Source organism: Polypterus senegalus, chromosome 4 (genome assembly GCF_016835505.1).
Source record: "Polypterus senegalus isolate Bchr_013 chromosome 4, ASM1683550v1, whole genome shotgun sequence".
In the NCBI taxonomy this organism is placed as follows: Eukaryota; Metazoa; Chordata; class Cladistia; order Polypteriformes; family Polypteridae; genus Polypterus; species Polypterus senegalus.
Genome location: NC_053157.1, coordinates 139328266 through 139344845, shown reverse-complemented (window position 1 = coordinate 139344845; position 16580 = coordinate 139328266). Strand labels below are relative to the sequence as shown.

The window sequence follows — 16580 nt, the reverse complement described above, 5'->3', positions numbered from 1 at the left end:
ATTTTTAAGATGAAATGCAGCAAAATATGTTTATTATATTATACAGATAAAACTTTAACTTCATTTAAATAATCTATATTCTTCACTGGGACTGGCGGGAAGGACAGAATAATTAAACATGTACTACGAAGATATTTCAATTTTCCTTAAACGTTTTGAGGAATCGGTGCTCTAAGCTTACAGATGGCTTAACGTCTATTACAGAACTGATTGTGTGGTGATCGGTTACTTGGAGAAAGAAAAGCAAGGACTGCAGGGGGGCCACGCCAATAGATATTGAATATAAAACAGAAAGAAAAATAATGGCACAGCTAAAAACGCAGTGGCAAATTTAGACAATAGTTAAACGCTTGTGTAATGAGCACGAGGCCGCTATGCAGTGTCCGCAACGGACGTGGCCATCCACCGTGCACAAGATAACATACATTGGACTTTCTCTATTGGACATAGAGCCACCCATGAGTATTGCTGCAATAAATAATTTCATCGAAGGTCGCCCACAATCACTGCGCCATGAAACCCATGTTTAATAACGTGTTTTAACTCCTATCATCATGAAAATGATATCATGTATACAGTGCATCCGGGAAGTATTCACAGCATATCACTTTTTCCACATTTTTTTATGTTACAGCCATATTCCAAAATAGATTTAATTAATTTTTTCCTCAGAATTCTACACACAACACCCCATAATGACAATGTGAAAAAAGTTTACTTGAGGTTTTTGCAAATTTATTAAAAATAAAAAAACTGAGAAATCACATGTACATTAGTATTCACAGCCTTTGCTCAATACTTTGTTGATGCACCATTGGCAGCAATTACAGCCTCAAATCTTTTTGAATATGATGCCACAAGTTTGGCACACCTATCCTTGGCCAGTTTCGCCCATTCCTCTTTGTAGCACCTCTCAAGCTCCATTAGGTTGGATGGGAAGTGTCGGTGCACAGACATTTTAAGATCTCTACAGAGATGTTCAATCGGCTGCAAGTCTGGGCTCTGGCTGGACCACTCAAGGACATTCACAGAGTTGTCCTGAAGCCACTCCTTTGATATCTTGGCTGTGTGCTTAGGGTCGTTGTCCTGCTGAAAGATGAACCATTGCCCCAGTCTGAGGTCAAGAGCTCTCTGGAGCAGGTTTTCACCCAGGATGTCTCTGTACATTGCTGCAGTCATCTTTCCCTTTATCCTGACTAGTCTCCTGTTCCTGCCGCTGAAAAACATCCCCACAGCATGATGCTGCCACCACCATGCTTCACTGTAGGGATGGTATTGGCCTGGTGATGAGCGGTGCCTGGTTTCCTCCAAACGTGACGCCTGGCATTCTCAACAAGTTTTCAATCTTTGTCTCATCAGACCAGAGAATTTTGTTTCTCATGGTCTGAGAGTCCTTCAGCTGCCTTTTGGCAAACTCCAGGCAGGCTGCCATGTGCCTTTTACTAAGGAGTGGCTTCCGTCTGACCACTCTAAAATACAGGCCTGATTGGTGGATTGCTGCAGAGATGATTGTCCTTCTGGAAGGTTCTCCTCTCTCCACAGAGGACCTTTGGAGCTCTGACAGAGAGACCATCAGGTTCTTGGTCACCTCCCTGACTAAGGCCTTCTTAGCTTTCATAGGACACTCAGACAGTGGGCTACAACTCGCCTTTTCACGGCAACTTTGATATGTGACTTCTTTTTTATTTCCGGCACTGTGCGACTTTGTGAACGTGAGCTTTCAAGATTCTCCAACACGCTATGTCACTCTATCAACTTCCTTTTGTTGATTATACCACGGTTTAATTAAACAAACAGTATGTTTTTCATTTGCTTCCACTTGGTATTGCTGAAATTCTTATATTTTCCCCAGTGCTTTTCCCATTTATGTAGTGGAAGAACGTGGAAGTTGGAGTACACACAGATTCCTGCATCTGGATTTTTCTGTGCGTAAGCACATTTCGGCTTTTGTGCTTACGCCATGTTATAGTACGAATTCTACGCATGGTGTTATACTTGAGGCCCCTGGAAAGAACGGCAGGGTAAACAATATATAGCATTGTACAAACCAAATAAATCAATAAAGAAGATTAAGACAGTAAATTCAGAGAAAGTCTAACAGACAACATAATTGATGGTCTAGCACAGGGGTGTCAAACTCCAGTCCTGAAGGGCCACAGTGGCTGCAGGTTTTCATTCTAACCATCTTCTTAATTAGTGACCAGTTTTTGCTGCTAATTACTTCTTTTAATTAACTTGACTCAGGCCCTTTAGTTGTTTCTTTTTCCTTAATTAGCAGCCAAACAATAATTAGACACAAAACAAGCCACCACATCACACAATATCTGGAAATAAAGAAAGGTGAAGGTCTCAGTAAGGTTGATCTCTCAACTCACCAAAACACTTTGACGATGTTCTTATGAAAAACAGTTTTGGAAATGTCAGCTGTGGCAGAACGAGAGCAACAACAAGCCAAGGAATTAAATAACGAGTTTAATTAACAGCGAGAATTGGCTTCTCATTAAGAAACTGGTTGGAGTTTGAAGCCCCAGTTTAGCTGGTTATCTGTTGGCTCGTTCCACGTCTCATTTCTGTTTGGCTGCATTTTAATGAGGAAACGAATCAATTCAGAGGACTGAATCCTTCTAACAGGGCTATTAAAATGTGAATTAGCAGTGAAAACAGGTAACTGATTAAGAAAAATATTAGAATAAAAACCTGTAGCCGCTGCAGCCCTCCAGGCCTGGAGTTTGACACCTGTGGTCTAGCACACACACATACTGGTTACATTAGCAGCCTGACAGAGATGTAAACTTAGAGAAGGGTAGTAAAGTCAAGTAGAGCTAAAATCCTTCCTGAACTGATGAGTTTTGGGTTGTTTTTTAAAAGAATTCTTGGAGTTAGCTGACCTGATTAATTTCAATAGATGATTCCAGAGTTTGGGCAGTATACAACTGTCACCCTGTCACCCATGGAGTGTAGATTAGTGTGGGACACAACAAGATTGCTAGAATCAGAGGACCTTAGTGGGCGGGCATGTACATAGTGTTAGAGAAGGTCACTAATGTAGTTTGGCTCGAGGTTATTTAAGGCTTTGTAGGTTATCAGTAGGATTTTATATTCGATTCTGTAAGACACAGGAAGCCACTGAAGACAGAGCAGGATGGGTGTGGTGTGCTCGCTGCTGCTGGTTCGAGTAAGGACTCTTGCAGCTGAGTTTTGAATAAGCTGGAGCTGTGATATAAGATTAGAAGGGCACCTGCCAGCAGCGAGTTACAATAATCAATGCGGGTTGTGATAAAAGCATGGACAAGTTTCTCAGCATTAGAAAAGGAGAGGAAGGAGCGAACACGGGATATGTTACGGAGGTGAAAGTAAGAAGGTTTCTTAATGTAATTTATGTGGCTGGAATAAGAAAGGAGGAATCAAAAATGACACCAAGATTCTTTGCAGTAGAGGCAGGTCTGATGAGATCACATCCAAGATGGACTGGGAAGGAGCTCATTTTATTAAGTTGCATTTTAGTCCCAATTTGCAGGAGTTCAGTTTTGTTGCAATTTAATTTTAAAGAGTTCTGCTCCATTCAGGTTTTAATTTCACTAAGGCAGGTTGTGAGCTGAGAAAGCTCTAATGAAGTTCCACTTTTAACACTGAAGTAGAGTTGAGTATCATCTGCATAAAACTGATAGCCCAGTCCATAGCTATGAATAATATGGCCAAGGGAAGCATATAAATACAGAAGAGAAGAGGGCCGAGGACAGAGCCCTGAGGAACTCCTTGTGTGACTGGCGAGCTGGATCTGCTGTTGCCAAGACTAACAAACTCTTACCTATCAGTCAGATAGGACTTGAACCACTGGAGGGCAGTGCCAGAGATACCCAGCATGTTCTCCATTCTGGACAGTAGAATGTCATGTCTGACAGTGTCAAATGCTGCACTGAGGTCTAATAGAATTAATATGCTGGTTTGTCCAGAGTCTGCTGCCATAAGCAAATCATTGGTTACCCGTAGCAGAGCAGTTTCACAGCTGTGCTGCACCCTGAAACCAGACTGAAAGGGTTCCATCAAGTTATTAGTGGTTAAGTAATTGGTGAGCTGGGAGGCTACAACACGCTCAAGAGCTTTTGACAGGAAAGGTAAGTGGGAAATAGGCGGAAATTGTTAAGATTGTCAGCATCAAGACCAGACTTTTTTAACATTGGGGTTACAGAAGCGATTTTAAAAGTGAGTGGCACAGAGCCAGTGTCAAGGGATGAGTTTATTATTGTTGTAACAGTCGGGATTATGGCATGAAGGCAGGATTTAAGTAGTGTGCTGGGGATGGGGTCCAGTACACAAGTAGTGGCCTCATCTTACAAAGCAGGTTATTAACAAACGCAGATGTGACTGGTGAGAACTTAGAGAAGGAGCTGGATGGAGTGGGAAAACAGGGAGAGATATAAACAGATGATGTATTTATGTTAGTTGAATTATTTAGATCTTTAATTTTGTTACGGAAAAGTGGAGGAATCCTCACAGACTTCAGTAGAAGAGGTAGTTGGGCCAGATGCAGGTTCAGTAGTTTATTAACTACAGAAAACAAAACCCTTGGGTTATTGTGGCCACTTTCTATTATTCTGCCATAGTGGGTGTTCTTAGCAGCAGTTAGTGCTTCTCTGTAAGCTCTTTGGTGGTCAGAGAAAGCCTGGATGTGCACAGTGAGGCCAGTCTTACGTGACATTCTCTCAAGGCGTCGGCCAGCTGCTTTCATAGATCGCAATTCTGAATTATACCAAGGAGCTGAACGTTTAAAGGAAACCTCCTTATGTTTTAAAGGAGCTGTTTTATCTAATGCTGAATGAAGGGCTGAGTTATAGTGGTCAACAAGACTATCTAGTGTTGACGGAATAGGTGCAGACAGTAAAAGATCAGAAATGGATCCAGAAAGGATAGAGGGACAGATATTTTTAAGGTTTCTGTAAGAAATTTGTCGTTTACAGGTAAGAGGAGGAAAGGCAGTGAGACAGCGAAAAGTACTGCTTTATGGTTAGAAAGTCCCAAATCAGTGCTGTAAATGTTGGCAACAGATAGTCCAGAAGTGCAGATCAGATCCAATATATGACCACCAGAGTGGGTGGGAAAATCAACATGTTGTGTCAAGTCAAAACAGTCCAGTAAGGATAGGAATTCATTTCTCAGTTTAGATGTAGTAGTGTCAATATGGATGTTGAAATCACCAAGAAGGATAATTCTCTGAGAATAAGAGCTTAGGTGGGTTAAAAGTTCAATCAGATCAGATAAGAAGGATGCATTGTATTTTGGGGGACGATAAAGAACAATGAGTGAGACAGGACCTGATTCCATTATTAGTTTAAGAGCCAGGCACTCAAAAGACAGTAGCCAGTCAATTGGGATCCGTTTGATGTTTAAGTCTGCTCTGCCCACCTCCTTGTCTAGAGCTGCGAGGTTCTTTATGTAAAGTGAAACCATGTGGAGTCGCCTCCGTGAGAGACGTAATTTGTTCGGTTTTTGCCAAGTCTCCGTTAAACACAGTATATCAAGTTTGGTGTCAGTGATGAGTTCTGACAGCACCAATGCTTTGCCATTAAGAGATCTCGAGTTAAACAGTGCAATATTAGTTAATGAGGCTTCTTTTTGCACAGAGCCGTGATCAGGGTTTATTTCCACATAATGTAATTTTGGCACACTGACACTTCTATTTCCAGGGCAATGAGAAGGCTTATTCCTGAGCAAATGCTGCCGGTTGTCTATTCATTCGCAGCCCAGCAGTGGCGGTGACCTGACCCGCGATGTACATATTTCGGTCGCTGCAAAATACCGGTGTCTTTTAGGATGTTCCAGTCAGACCATTTGCTCTGAGCAAACTGTTTAAAAAGAAGGAGTTTGTCATGAGAGTATTTTAGCATGATACTGGGCAATACTTATCTGAAAAGCAGTGGAGAAGCAGCACAGCACAGCGGAACCGGTAGGACAGGCGGGTGTGGTAGCATAGATGAGATGAGTGGCATAGCAAAGCAGCAGAAAGCATAGCAGGAGGAGGTAGCAGGATTTGGAGGTTCCAATACACAGCCACAAACAGTAACGCATGGTAATCTCAGGCGTGATCGCCCAGGAGCCATAAGCCAGGTTAGTATGAACATCAGATCAGTTCCGAGTCGTAGAGTATCGTAAGATGAAATGGAAGCAGATCAGCAAAGAGAATATAATCACGGACACAGATCATCTCAAGGTCTTAGATCGCCAGGTACAAAGAAATGTTCGTAGGTCTCGTCCTGCGATCCACAGACTCAGCTGTTCCCAGTCAAAGAGTCCATAAACTCTGTAAATATTAAGCCAAATCCATGCAATTCAAGTCGGCTGTATCCACGAAATAAACGTACAATAAAAGAAATAAAACAAGCGTGAGAAAGTGTAGAATTAAGGCAAATTCTGCAAAAAGTGTTGTTAACAGGAAGGAGTGGCAGCAACTTGCATGCGCCAGCGTCCCCTCACCTGCATTAGAATACAGCACAAGGTAGAATCAATCTGTGAACTAGCTAGCGCTGTGGTAACGTGTCCTCACATTTAATTATTAACAATACAGATTATTTAAATGAAGTTCAAGTTTTATCTGCATAATATAATCAACATATTTTGCTGCATTTCATCTTAAAAATGATATAGTCATCATATGTAAATACGCGCTTTATAAAGTGGAGCAGGTTGTGCAATATTATAACTGTAGTGCAAGTTTACAGTGTGGTGATTGTACTTATAAGTACAAAGAGTTCTACAAGAAGCACTTGATGGACTGATTGACTGTGTTTAAAGTTCTTGGGATGAAACTGTTCTTGAACAGCGAGGTCCGTACGGGAAAGTCTCTGAAGCGTTTTGCGATGGCTGAGACAGCGTGTGCTTGATGCCGTATCCCGATAATTTTCTTTCCAATCAGCTGCTGTGCATTCCCACTCAAAAACAGTGATATAAATACTCTGAGTGGTGCAGTGAGAGTAATATGGAAAAAGATGATCTGCTGTGGCAACCCTTAACAGGAGCAGCTGAAAGAAGGTGCAGTGACAGTAACAACGCTAAAGCAGTTATGGTATTTGGAATACTATGACTATTCCCTGGACCATTATATTGTTACAGGTTAATTATAATCAGATGCATTACACTAATAAACAATATGCAGTTAGTTTCAGTGTATTTATAAAGCCGTGTCAGGAATGTGGATCTAAGAAAGAAAGGGTATCCACACAGGAACAATAGCACTGCTTTGACGCTGGGTGCCGCCAGTCTGCAAAACCAAGCGCAGAACTTGTGTACGACAGGGTATGAGGTACCGTAGAAATGTGCATGGCTTTATGCCAAGTTTAGGTTTTATACCTGTAGTTAAGATATAGCGTGTTGGATAATGGATGGCTGGACATCGCGATTTGAACGTGGAAACGTTCGTACACAACATTTCTGTGCGTACACACCGTTTATACATGAGGCCCCTGAACTTTAGTAAACAGACTACAGCAAAAATGACGAAGAGACTCTTCTATGTTTTATGTGTGAAATCCCAATAAATGTAGTATTCATTCTTTGCAACAACAAGTGTGAGACATTGGTGTAAGAATGTGCACAGGTGTTAAATGTTTTCACACAACTTTCTAGTCAAAGTAATGTGTAACAACTGTACTTACAATGAGAAGACATGTTACTTTTATCATCCATAGCAACAATCAAACATTTAAAAATAAACATACTTCCTTATTTGACACAATGCTTCATGTGAGCTGGATACCATTTAAGTGAAGAGAACCTGGCTCAGCCATACCTATAAAAGATCTTAAATGCATACAAAACTTACCCAAAGCAAGGATTCAATTGGATGAGGCTGAATAAGACCCATTATACCATGGTACCATGACAGGCCAGCACCCATCATGAAAATCCCAACACCACTAATGAGAGATGCTATGTAGCGCATGTTGGAAAAGCCGTATCTGTAGGGGACAAAAAGGGAAACAAATCTATTAAGAAGAGTCTGTGTTGAAAAATTCTTAGAATTCATAAGAATATAAAGAACAATGAAGCAAAACAACTTTAAGATTAAAAAACACTGGGCAACTTAATGGTGGCTACTGCTTTTGCGAAATCACAAAGGGTTCCTTAAAAGTACACAATACAGGTAAACCTGTCTGTATCTTTCTTTCTAAAAATATTTTTCTTTTGCCTTCTTGGTCCTTTGGGAAATTTCCTGATTCCTGACCTCTCTTTAGTTAAACTGTCAAATGTTTCACCCAATCTGCTTAGCTCTGCAAAGGAGTGTTCATTTGTTAATTTTATTTCTTACTATAGAGAAAAGCCAAGCAAAATGACACCTTTTATTGGCTAACTAAAAAGATTACAATATGCAAGCTTTCGAGGCAACTCAGGCCCCTTCTTCAGGCAAGATGTAATCATGTACTCATGATTACATCTTGCCTGAAGAAGGGGCCTGAGTTGCCTCGAAAGCTTGCATATTGTAATCTTTTTAGTTAGCCAATAAAAGGTGTCATTTTGCTTGGCTTTTCTCTACATTCATAATGGCTAACACGGTACAACAACCTAGTACTACATTTCTTACTATAGTAATTTTTTTTTCTTTTTTTAAGTATTCAATAAAGTGTTCAAATTTAAATAAAAGTTTGATCACCTCCAGTTTTTAATTTGCCTTTTAAAGCCTAGAAAAATTAGGCTGTTTTCTGAATGAGGGCTGAAAGCATTTTAATAATGTGCTATTGTGTGAAACGCTCAACATACTGAAGGGCTCTCCTAAAAATACTGCCTTTTTGACCTCACTTAATGTTACTGTTTCAGAAATATTTAACTTTAAGTGTGTCAATTTTTGATTACTCACTCGAAACCAATACCAAATTAAAAGAAACATCACAGCTACAGTACAATAAAAAGGTATGCATTCCTATCTATCTACATTACTGGTTATTTTCACAATTACTGTAGATTACAGTGATAGATATATACATATATATGTGTGAGACAAAAGTACAATAAATCCAAATACACTTAAGATCTGCCTTCCTTTGAAGTTGCTTTTGCCTTCATACTGCATGTTCCTAACTGACTGGAAGCACTTAATGACTTTTAACAATTTAACAACAGCAGTTGTTTTCTGGAGCCACTGGTCTTTAAAGAACCTATGTCTACAGTGAATAAGACTAAAATGTTTCTTACGGGTGCCCAGCATCTGGATTCCTGACAGACTGACTGATGCCCAAAGCAAGAAGAGCCTGTCAACCAAAAAAAAAAAAAGGAATTTTTTTTGTTACTCTAAATCCACACTTATTTTCTCATTCATAATTTATAATGTAAAATAAATTCATCCATCCATTAATTTTTTAACCTTTTCATACAGAGCTGTACAGGCTGAGGTACTGAGCCTAATGTGGCAGAAAATACTTGATAGGGACAGCCTATTACTGGGCATACTCATGCACATGCCCGCATTCAGTCACAAACCGGCTTGTATAATTTTAAGTGTCCAATTTTTGGGAGTTGGGAGCAAAACTGTACTAGCTGGAGGAAGAACCACATAGTGTGAGGAGAGGTGGAAACGCCACACAACTGCCACAAAGTCAATGGGTTTGACTTCAAAACACACACACTCTTGCTGTGATGCAGCGCCAAGTACTGTGCTGCCTTACGTTTGGAATGAAATAATTAGATCTAATTGTTGCCTTGTCACCTAAGGTGGACAACAAGTTTATTTTCCCAACTTATCTTTTATGTGGTGGTGATATCCATGGGTTAGCCAAACCCGGAAACATTCCCCCTTTATTAAATTGTTAAAGTCTGCAAATAAGTTTTCAAACACACAGACATAAATATATCATAGCTGTATTATGAAAACAAAATATATTACGCATCTGAGAACTAAACTTGTAAATGATCCTTGAAAAAATTCCCATTAACTATTTTAGTAGCACTTTTTCCAATATTTATAAGTGAAGAAAACGAAATACACACAATTAGCTAAAACGACCCAACAATATATGTTTCAGTCTCACAACAGTAACTGTTTAATTACAATGAGCTATAATTGATGTATACTGATTTAGCCAGCAATTTCATTGTATGCATGCACATGCACAAATGGTAAAGACTGGGAGCACTAACTATCCCCATGTAACACAAAAACAAGCTCAATCTCAGTCCTTTTACTATGGATTCCCATTCAGCATATATCATTGTGCTTCCATTCAACCAGATGAGACTGCTACCATCTAAAATAATCTACAATGTGACCACTACCTCATCTGGTCATCCCTCGGGTAATGAGCCATAAGCCTCTCACTCTCAATAGACAGTTACAACATGAAAAACCTTCTTTCTTCTATTCAAAAAAACACTCAATTTCTGCCAGTTCATGAGGTTTCCTTTTTGAAATGTTGCCAAGGTGGTATTCTGATACATTGAAACAAAAGCCTTTCTTAACCCAGAAATTTCCACCATCAGAGGTTTTGCCACCAGTAACTGGCTCCCCCATCTCCTTTTCCACAAACAGTAAACATTACTAGACTCAAGTAAATATAGATACATCAAACAGGCTGAAGTGGGTTTATTACAATTTAATGTATTATTCTGCAATATTTATGTATACAGTTATTATTTTTAAACTAAGTATCATTATTTTTTGTATCAGTGCTGTATTTTCACTGAGCCTAAACACATTATTGAGATCACATAGGTTTAATCTACTAGGTCTGTATGACAGAGGTGCAAAATTCCTGCGAATTACGTACTTTACTAATACATATTACTTTTGCTCCCAGGGGCCAAAAGTATACTAAAAAGAGAAATAATGAGGTAAATGAGAGTTAGCACCACCTACTGTTGATTTTAAACAGCTATGAAAACTAAGCTTCTCTCTTTGCTAAACTATGAAAGATGGGCCAAAACAGCATTGTGGAAAATCTTTTAATTGGCCAATCAATAAAAGTCATTTAAGCCTTTTTTGTTATACACTTAATTCACATTCTTCTCACCCGTGTTATGACCAGTTGATAATAAAGACAAAACTTTAAATAACATTTGAAAAGTGGTTCCTGGCATTCAAAGGTAACTACTATTTCAGTGCATGCAAAAGCAGAATCAGAATCAGCTTAATAATAATAAAAATAATAAAATAAAAGAACAGCTATGTGGCTTTGTTATGACTTTACTAGAAGTAATAGAACTTATAAAACAAAAACATAAAACATCAGAAATGTGGGGGAAGATTGTTGGAGTTTTCTATACATTCAAACGTAGCAATGGCACACTCCACCAGACTATTCAGATGAGGGATTGGGCCTAATCTCAGGAAAATGAGGCAACACTGCTAGGATTTAAAATGTTTTTTAAAATACCTGAAACACACCAAATCATGTTAAGTATTTTAAAAATCAAAATGAGCCCACTGAACAATCCAACAATCCATGTTCACTTGATTAAGGTGAACAAATATAAAACTGAAAATATATGAGCAAGTATGAGCATGGTATTTAATATGATAAACATGTAAAGTTTCCTACTCGACTGTCAACTTCCACATTGTTGGCTACTTAGAAGAAGAAGTTAGACTTTGTACCTGGTTACATGTATCTGCTAAGGAGTGAATGGCCTCTGAAAACATGCTGGCTGAACCAGTATAAACCCAAGCTAGAATCTTAAAGAAAAAGTTCAGTCCATTGCTGTAAAAAGATAAACAAAACTGCATTAGTGAATAATACTATATAATGAACAAAAAAAAACTTTCTCATATACTGAGATAGAGGAAAAGGTCATCAGAACCACTTCCAGTTGTGCAATATTTCTCAAATATTATATGTCTTCTTTTCTCACCACAAATAATAGAGATAAATAATTATGTATGAATTTTATCAATTTATAATCAAACTTTATATTAAAATTATATTTTCAAACTTAGGGAGGTCAAAAATGGTGGTGAAATTTTTTCATGATTACATATGCATTACCTAGATTACGTGCAAAGTAAAAAGTGTTACACTTACCTAAAAACATAGAAAAAGTGTTAGTATTACAGTAGAGTCTCACGTATCCGACATAAACGGGCCGGCCGAACGTCGGATAAGCGAAAATGTTGGATAATGGCAGGTGTTAGGAAAAAAACTATTAAACGTCAAACTATGTTAGAATTTTACATATTACAAACCTAATAATCATGTTTTACAACAAAAGAACAGAATTAACTGAAAAAATTAACTTACAGTTACAGAATTGTCTGACGTTAAATACATATTATGTACTGTACTTAAAAGGTTCAGTCCTGTGATGATTTAAAGACATTTTCGATCGTAGTCTGCTTTCCTGACCAGTGCCGTTTCTTCGCTGTCACGTCTCGCCAACTTTGCAGCATCATTATGTCGATTCCTGTAGCTTCTTTTTGTTGCTCAATGTAATTAATTGCAGTTTCTAGCCTTAACTCCGTCACTAATATAGTCAACATCCATACGAGCATATACTGTTTACTACAGCATTGTGACTGCGTGTGTGTGTTTGTGCTGTGACGTGTGAGTCCCCGCCTTGCACCCGAAAACTCGAAGCGGAGTCTCAGTACTTTTAGCAACACCAGCTTTATTAAGATTGAAACAGCAACAGCGAGGTTATTTAATGTAGCGGGATCTTTCATTCTCCTATACACAGACACAGCAGTCAGGTAGGGTCGGGGGGAAAGCAATATTGAGACCAGCGCATTTATAATGTCCCTTGTTCCTTGTATCACCCATCGACGACAGGTGCTTATAGCATGTCCGCAATCTTTTCGGATTGGCTTTTACATCAAACTGCTACAGCGCTGGGAGACTGCGATTGCTTCGGGATGCTCTTCCGCATGTCGTCCCGTTGGGTGGAATCCCACAAGAGTTTAGAAACTCACTCACACCAGCCATGATTCTTTTCAAAGGTAAAGTGCAGGTTAATTTGCTTTATGTATTTTTACTTTAAATTTTGTATTAATCATTTTTATATGAATAGTTTTGGGTTGTGGAACGAATCATCTGAGTTTCCAATATTTCTTATGGGGAAATTCGCGTTGATATACTGTATGAGTGCTTTGGACTGCAAGCAAATTTCCAGAATGAATTATGCTCGCAAACCGAGGTTCCACTGTAATTAGCTGCGGCAGAGTCAGGAGCAACAAAAAATAAACTACGCTCACGCTTGCAACTTGCAATTCTTGTTGCCGATTGATGCATTTTTTTTGCGGTGGGACGTCAGTTAATACGAAATGTTGGATAAGCGAAGGTAGGATAAGTGAGACTCTACTGTATATAATATTTGCTGCAATAAACTGCTATAGGTAAAACTGCATTTAGCCACATTTAATTATGATAATGATGTCAGTAATAAAAAAAAAAAATCTTAAAATTAAATGTATTACCAGGAACACGATGGGGATGTTGCAGCTTATTGTTTCCATTACATCTTTATATTTACATGGCATGTTTAATGTTCACACATTATTGTCAAACAGTTGATGTATAAATTAAAATAAAATTAATAATAGTTATTGAAAGAATATGCATTATATTGAATACAGTTTTTAATATCGTGTACACATTTATATTTACATGATACAAATTATCATGGAAATACAAATATCATTATAAACATCTACACAAAATTTGAATCATCCATCTGTACTTGTAACCATAGTTTACTTCAAACTTCTCAAAAGTATTCAGTTAAAGTACCACTTCCGGTTGCCAGAAGTGGCCCAAAAGTTGATAGGATTCCTTATTTTTAATATAAAGCTGGCGCACTGACCTAGGTCAAAGCATTTAAGTTGTATTTACACACAGAGAGACATAATTTCAAAAATGGTATTTTCGGACTCTGGAAGGTCTAAAACGTCAAGATTCATCAAAATCGAGATAGAACTTTTTCACGATTCTTATACCTTCTTATACTATGTATACGAGAAAGTGAAACCAACATTTTAGTACAATCATGAGTTAAATTAACATTGTGTATTATTACAATTTTCAAAATTATCCTTAAAGGTTTTACAATACAGGCAGTTACAATCGCATCTGAGGTCTGCAAATGCATCACACAAGGCGATTGAGAGTAAGTCAATCATAGAACCCAAGAACTGAGATCTGTACCTGGATCAATGCCAGTAACATGTACCTGCAGACAACTGCACAGAACCCTCACAGTCAGACCCTTTAACCATCAACACAGCAGCAGAATAGGTCTAATAGGTAAGCACTTCACTCTTAATATGCAAACTTACCATTGGACTAATGTCTCACTCTTCAAAAATAAACTTTTTGAGGTGCAAAAAAAAAAATAAGAAAAAGCTACTATTCCCAATAGTGCAGATATCTCACATTGAGTAAAACAATGTGAATCAAATTCTGTTAGATTCCTGAACTCTATTTAAAAATGTTAAACATACACTGTAAATCATAAAGTTTAGCCTAAATAACAATGTTACTTTTACAGACAGTTCATCAGTCTACTTTAAGGCCTTATGCTATGTTTACTGTCTATAGTATTCCCATTATTATTTATTGGGTGAACAGTGTCCAGAGATTATTACTGGGCCATGTTCAAGATCATACCACAATTTTTCATCTGCTCCCAGATGGGTTGGTTGCATCCTCTCCTCCTATCAGGTAGTCATGTCGCACTTTTTTGTTATACACAAAGTGGCAAATACATCCTGCAGTAGTTTACTACCAAATAAAACATTCCATTCTCAGACCAGTTATGGGTTGTTCAGGGATTGGAACATACTCTTACTGCTTTTTAAAAAATAATCAACAAAAACAACCACCTTTATTTCTAAAGCATGTTTTTATACAAAGGATGTAGCTCAAAGTGCTTTAAAAACTGAGATAACGCCATTGTGGTCTGCAACACATTGTTAACTTAAATAATGGCTTGATTCGGTGTAGCTTATTTATTGTTACATTTTAAACAAGAAAGTGAAAGAAAAGTGTTATTTTTCTTTATTTCCCTATTAAACTTACATGCATATAGCCACCATGACAACCTTCCCAGGACCTTGCAAAAATGCAGTCCTTTTACCTGAACGTGGCTAAAAAAAAAGAAAGAAAAATTAATTTAAAACAATAAATAATTAAATAAAAATTAATGGTATATTTTGTTTAATTTATAAAATCTATAAAATGTGGATTATATGTTTAGTTCTTTGTTCCAATTAACACCATATCTTACCTTCGTATTACCTAAGAAATCCTTGTATTCCTTTAAAAGCTTCTGATTTCGAAATAAGTCTATAAAAAAATATAGTTTAGAGTAACCTAAACAAAAGAATATCACATAAATACAATTTCCCTCCAGTTATTAATTCCTTGTTCTGAACACCGCTTAAACATATGAATTCTCCTGATTAACCAAATGCCACTCCGAGCCGTACAGTTAGGTCCATCAAAAAATGTTTTAGTTGCCTCACATTTTTATGCAATCATTTTGTTCACCCCACTGACCTAAAGCTGAAAGTTGTTTCATTTAAAATTCATTGTGGTAATGTACAGAACCAAAATTAGAAAAAAGTTATCTCTGTCCAAATATTTATGGACCTAACTGTATTTAAGCTGTTAACTGGGTCCTCACACAATTTCTTCATGTTGTTTTTATGATACTATTAAAAAGAGATACAATAGGTTCCTTAAAAATATATATTTTTAAGACTATTTCAAACTAGGTCAACTGTTTTGATTCTTTATACCAAGTTGGCTAGGACCAGCCCAGAATGTACTTGCTGCGTTACAACAACACTTACTTTCCTTGTATTCTTTTTCAACTTCTTTTCTCAACTTGCGCTCTCTGACTAATGCTTCTTGGCTTCCCCAGACCTCCATTGCTCTAGATATAAAAAAATGTGAGTAAAAGAAGAATCATTTTTTCACATACCAAACACTAACATATACCTGACATTAAAGTACTGTATTGAACTCATGTGAAAATATTGTGAAAAAGAAAAGGGCTCATAGGTATAAAAGGAGTATGATTTTAAGTGGTTTTAAAAATGTTAGGTTATGTTATAAAAGCTGCTATAATATAAATTCAGGCATTTGATGTAATAAACTAGACTACATACTATGTGTGAGTAGTGAGTACAGTTCTGCTCATCAAGCAATAAAACAGACACAGCGGTATGAGAAGCTGGGTAGCAGAAAGTAACCGAATGCATCCTGGGGCTAAATGGCCCATCGACAGTCTATGGGACAATACCCTCTAGACTCCACCCAACCTTTCACCACAAAAATATTAATAATATTGAAAGTAGTCAGACAAAAAACAACATAATCAGGTAGGATACTGCACTAAGCTACATTAAATGGCTGCCACTTGACAGCTAAAATATTAAGAACAATGCAATAATATTTAACAATAAATGGTCTACAGCCATACTTGCAGAATAATCACCTTTCCACTTATGACTATGGGAAGTGCCTCATAAAGTAACTGTTACTGAACCTATCAGTAGGTATAAGTCGTGGTTGATTAGAGGACACCTTCAGGGTCTGGCAGACTGTAATTGCCTTCCAACCCAGGGGATGGCACTGTCGCTTAATACTGCTTCTCTTCCTCTC

General features: G+C 37.8%; 1 protein-coding gene across 2 annotated transcripts in view; it reads right to left on the bottom strand.

Annotated features, from left to right (window-relative positions):
• slc30a9 (solute carrier family 30 member 9) overlaps nt 1-16580 on the bottom strand; it is a 64986-nt gene that overhangs the window by 37154 nt on the left and 11252 nt on the right. For both annotated transcript variants that reach the window (XM_039751364.1, XM_039751366.1), the window contains 6 exons: nt 15767-15849; nt 15199-15257; nt 14991-15058; nt 11579-11681; nt 9184-9239; nt 7817-7952 (listed from right to left, as the gene is read on the bottom strand). In XM_039751364.1, coding sequence (XP_039607298.1) covers nt 7817-7952; nt 9184-9239; nt 11579-11681; nt 14991-15058; nt 15199-15257; nt 15767-15849 — 505 coding nt within the window. The remainder of the gene's footprint in view (nt 1-7816; nt 7953-9183; nt 9240-11578; nt 11682-14990; nt 15059-15198; nt 15258-15766; nt 15850-16580) is intronic.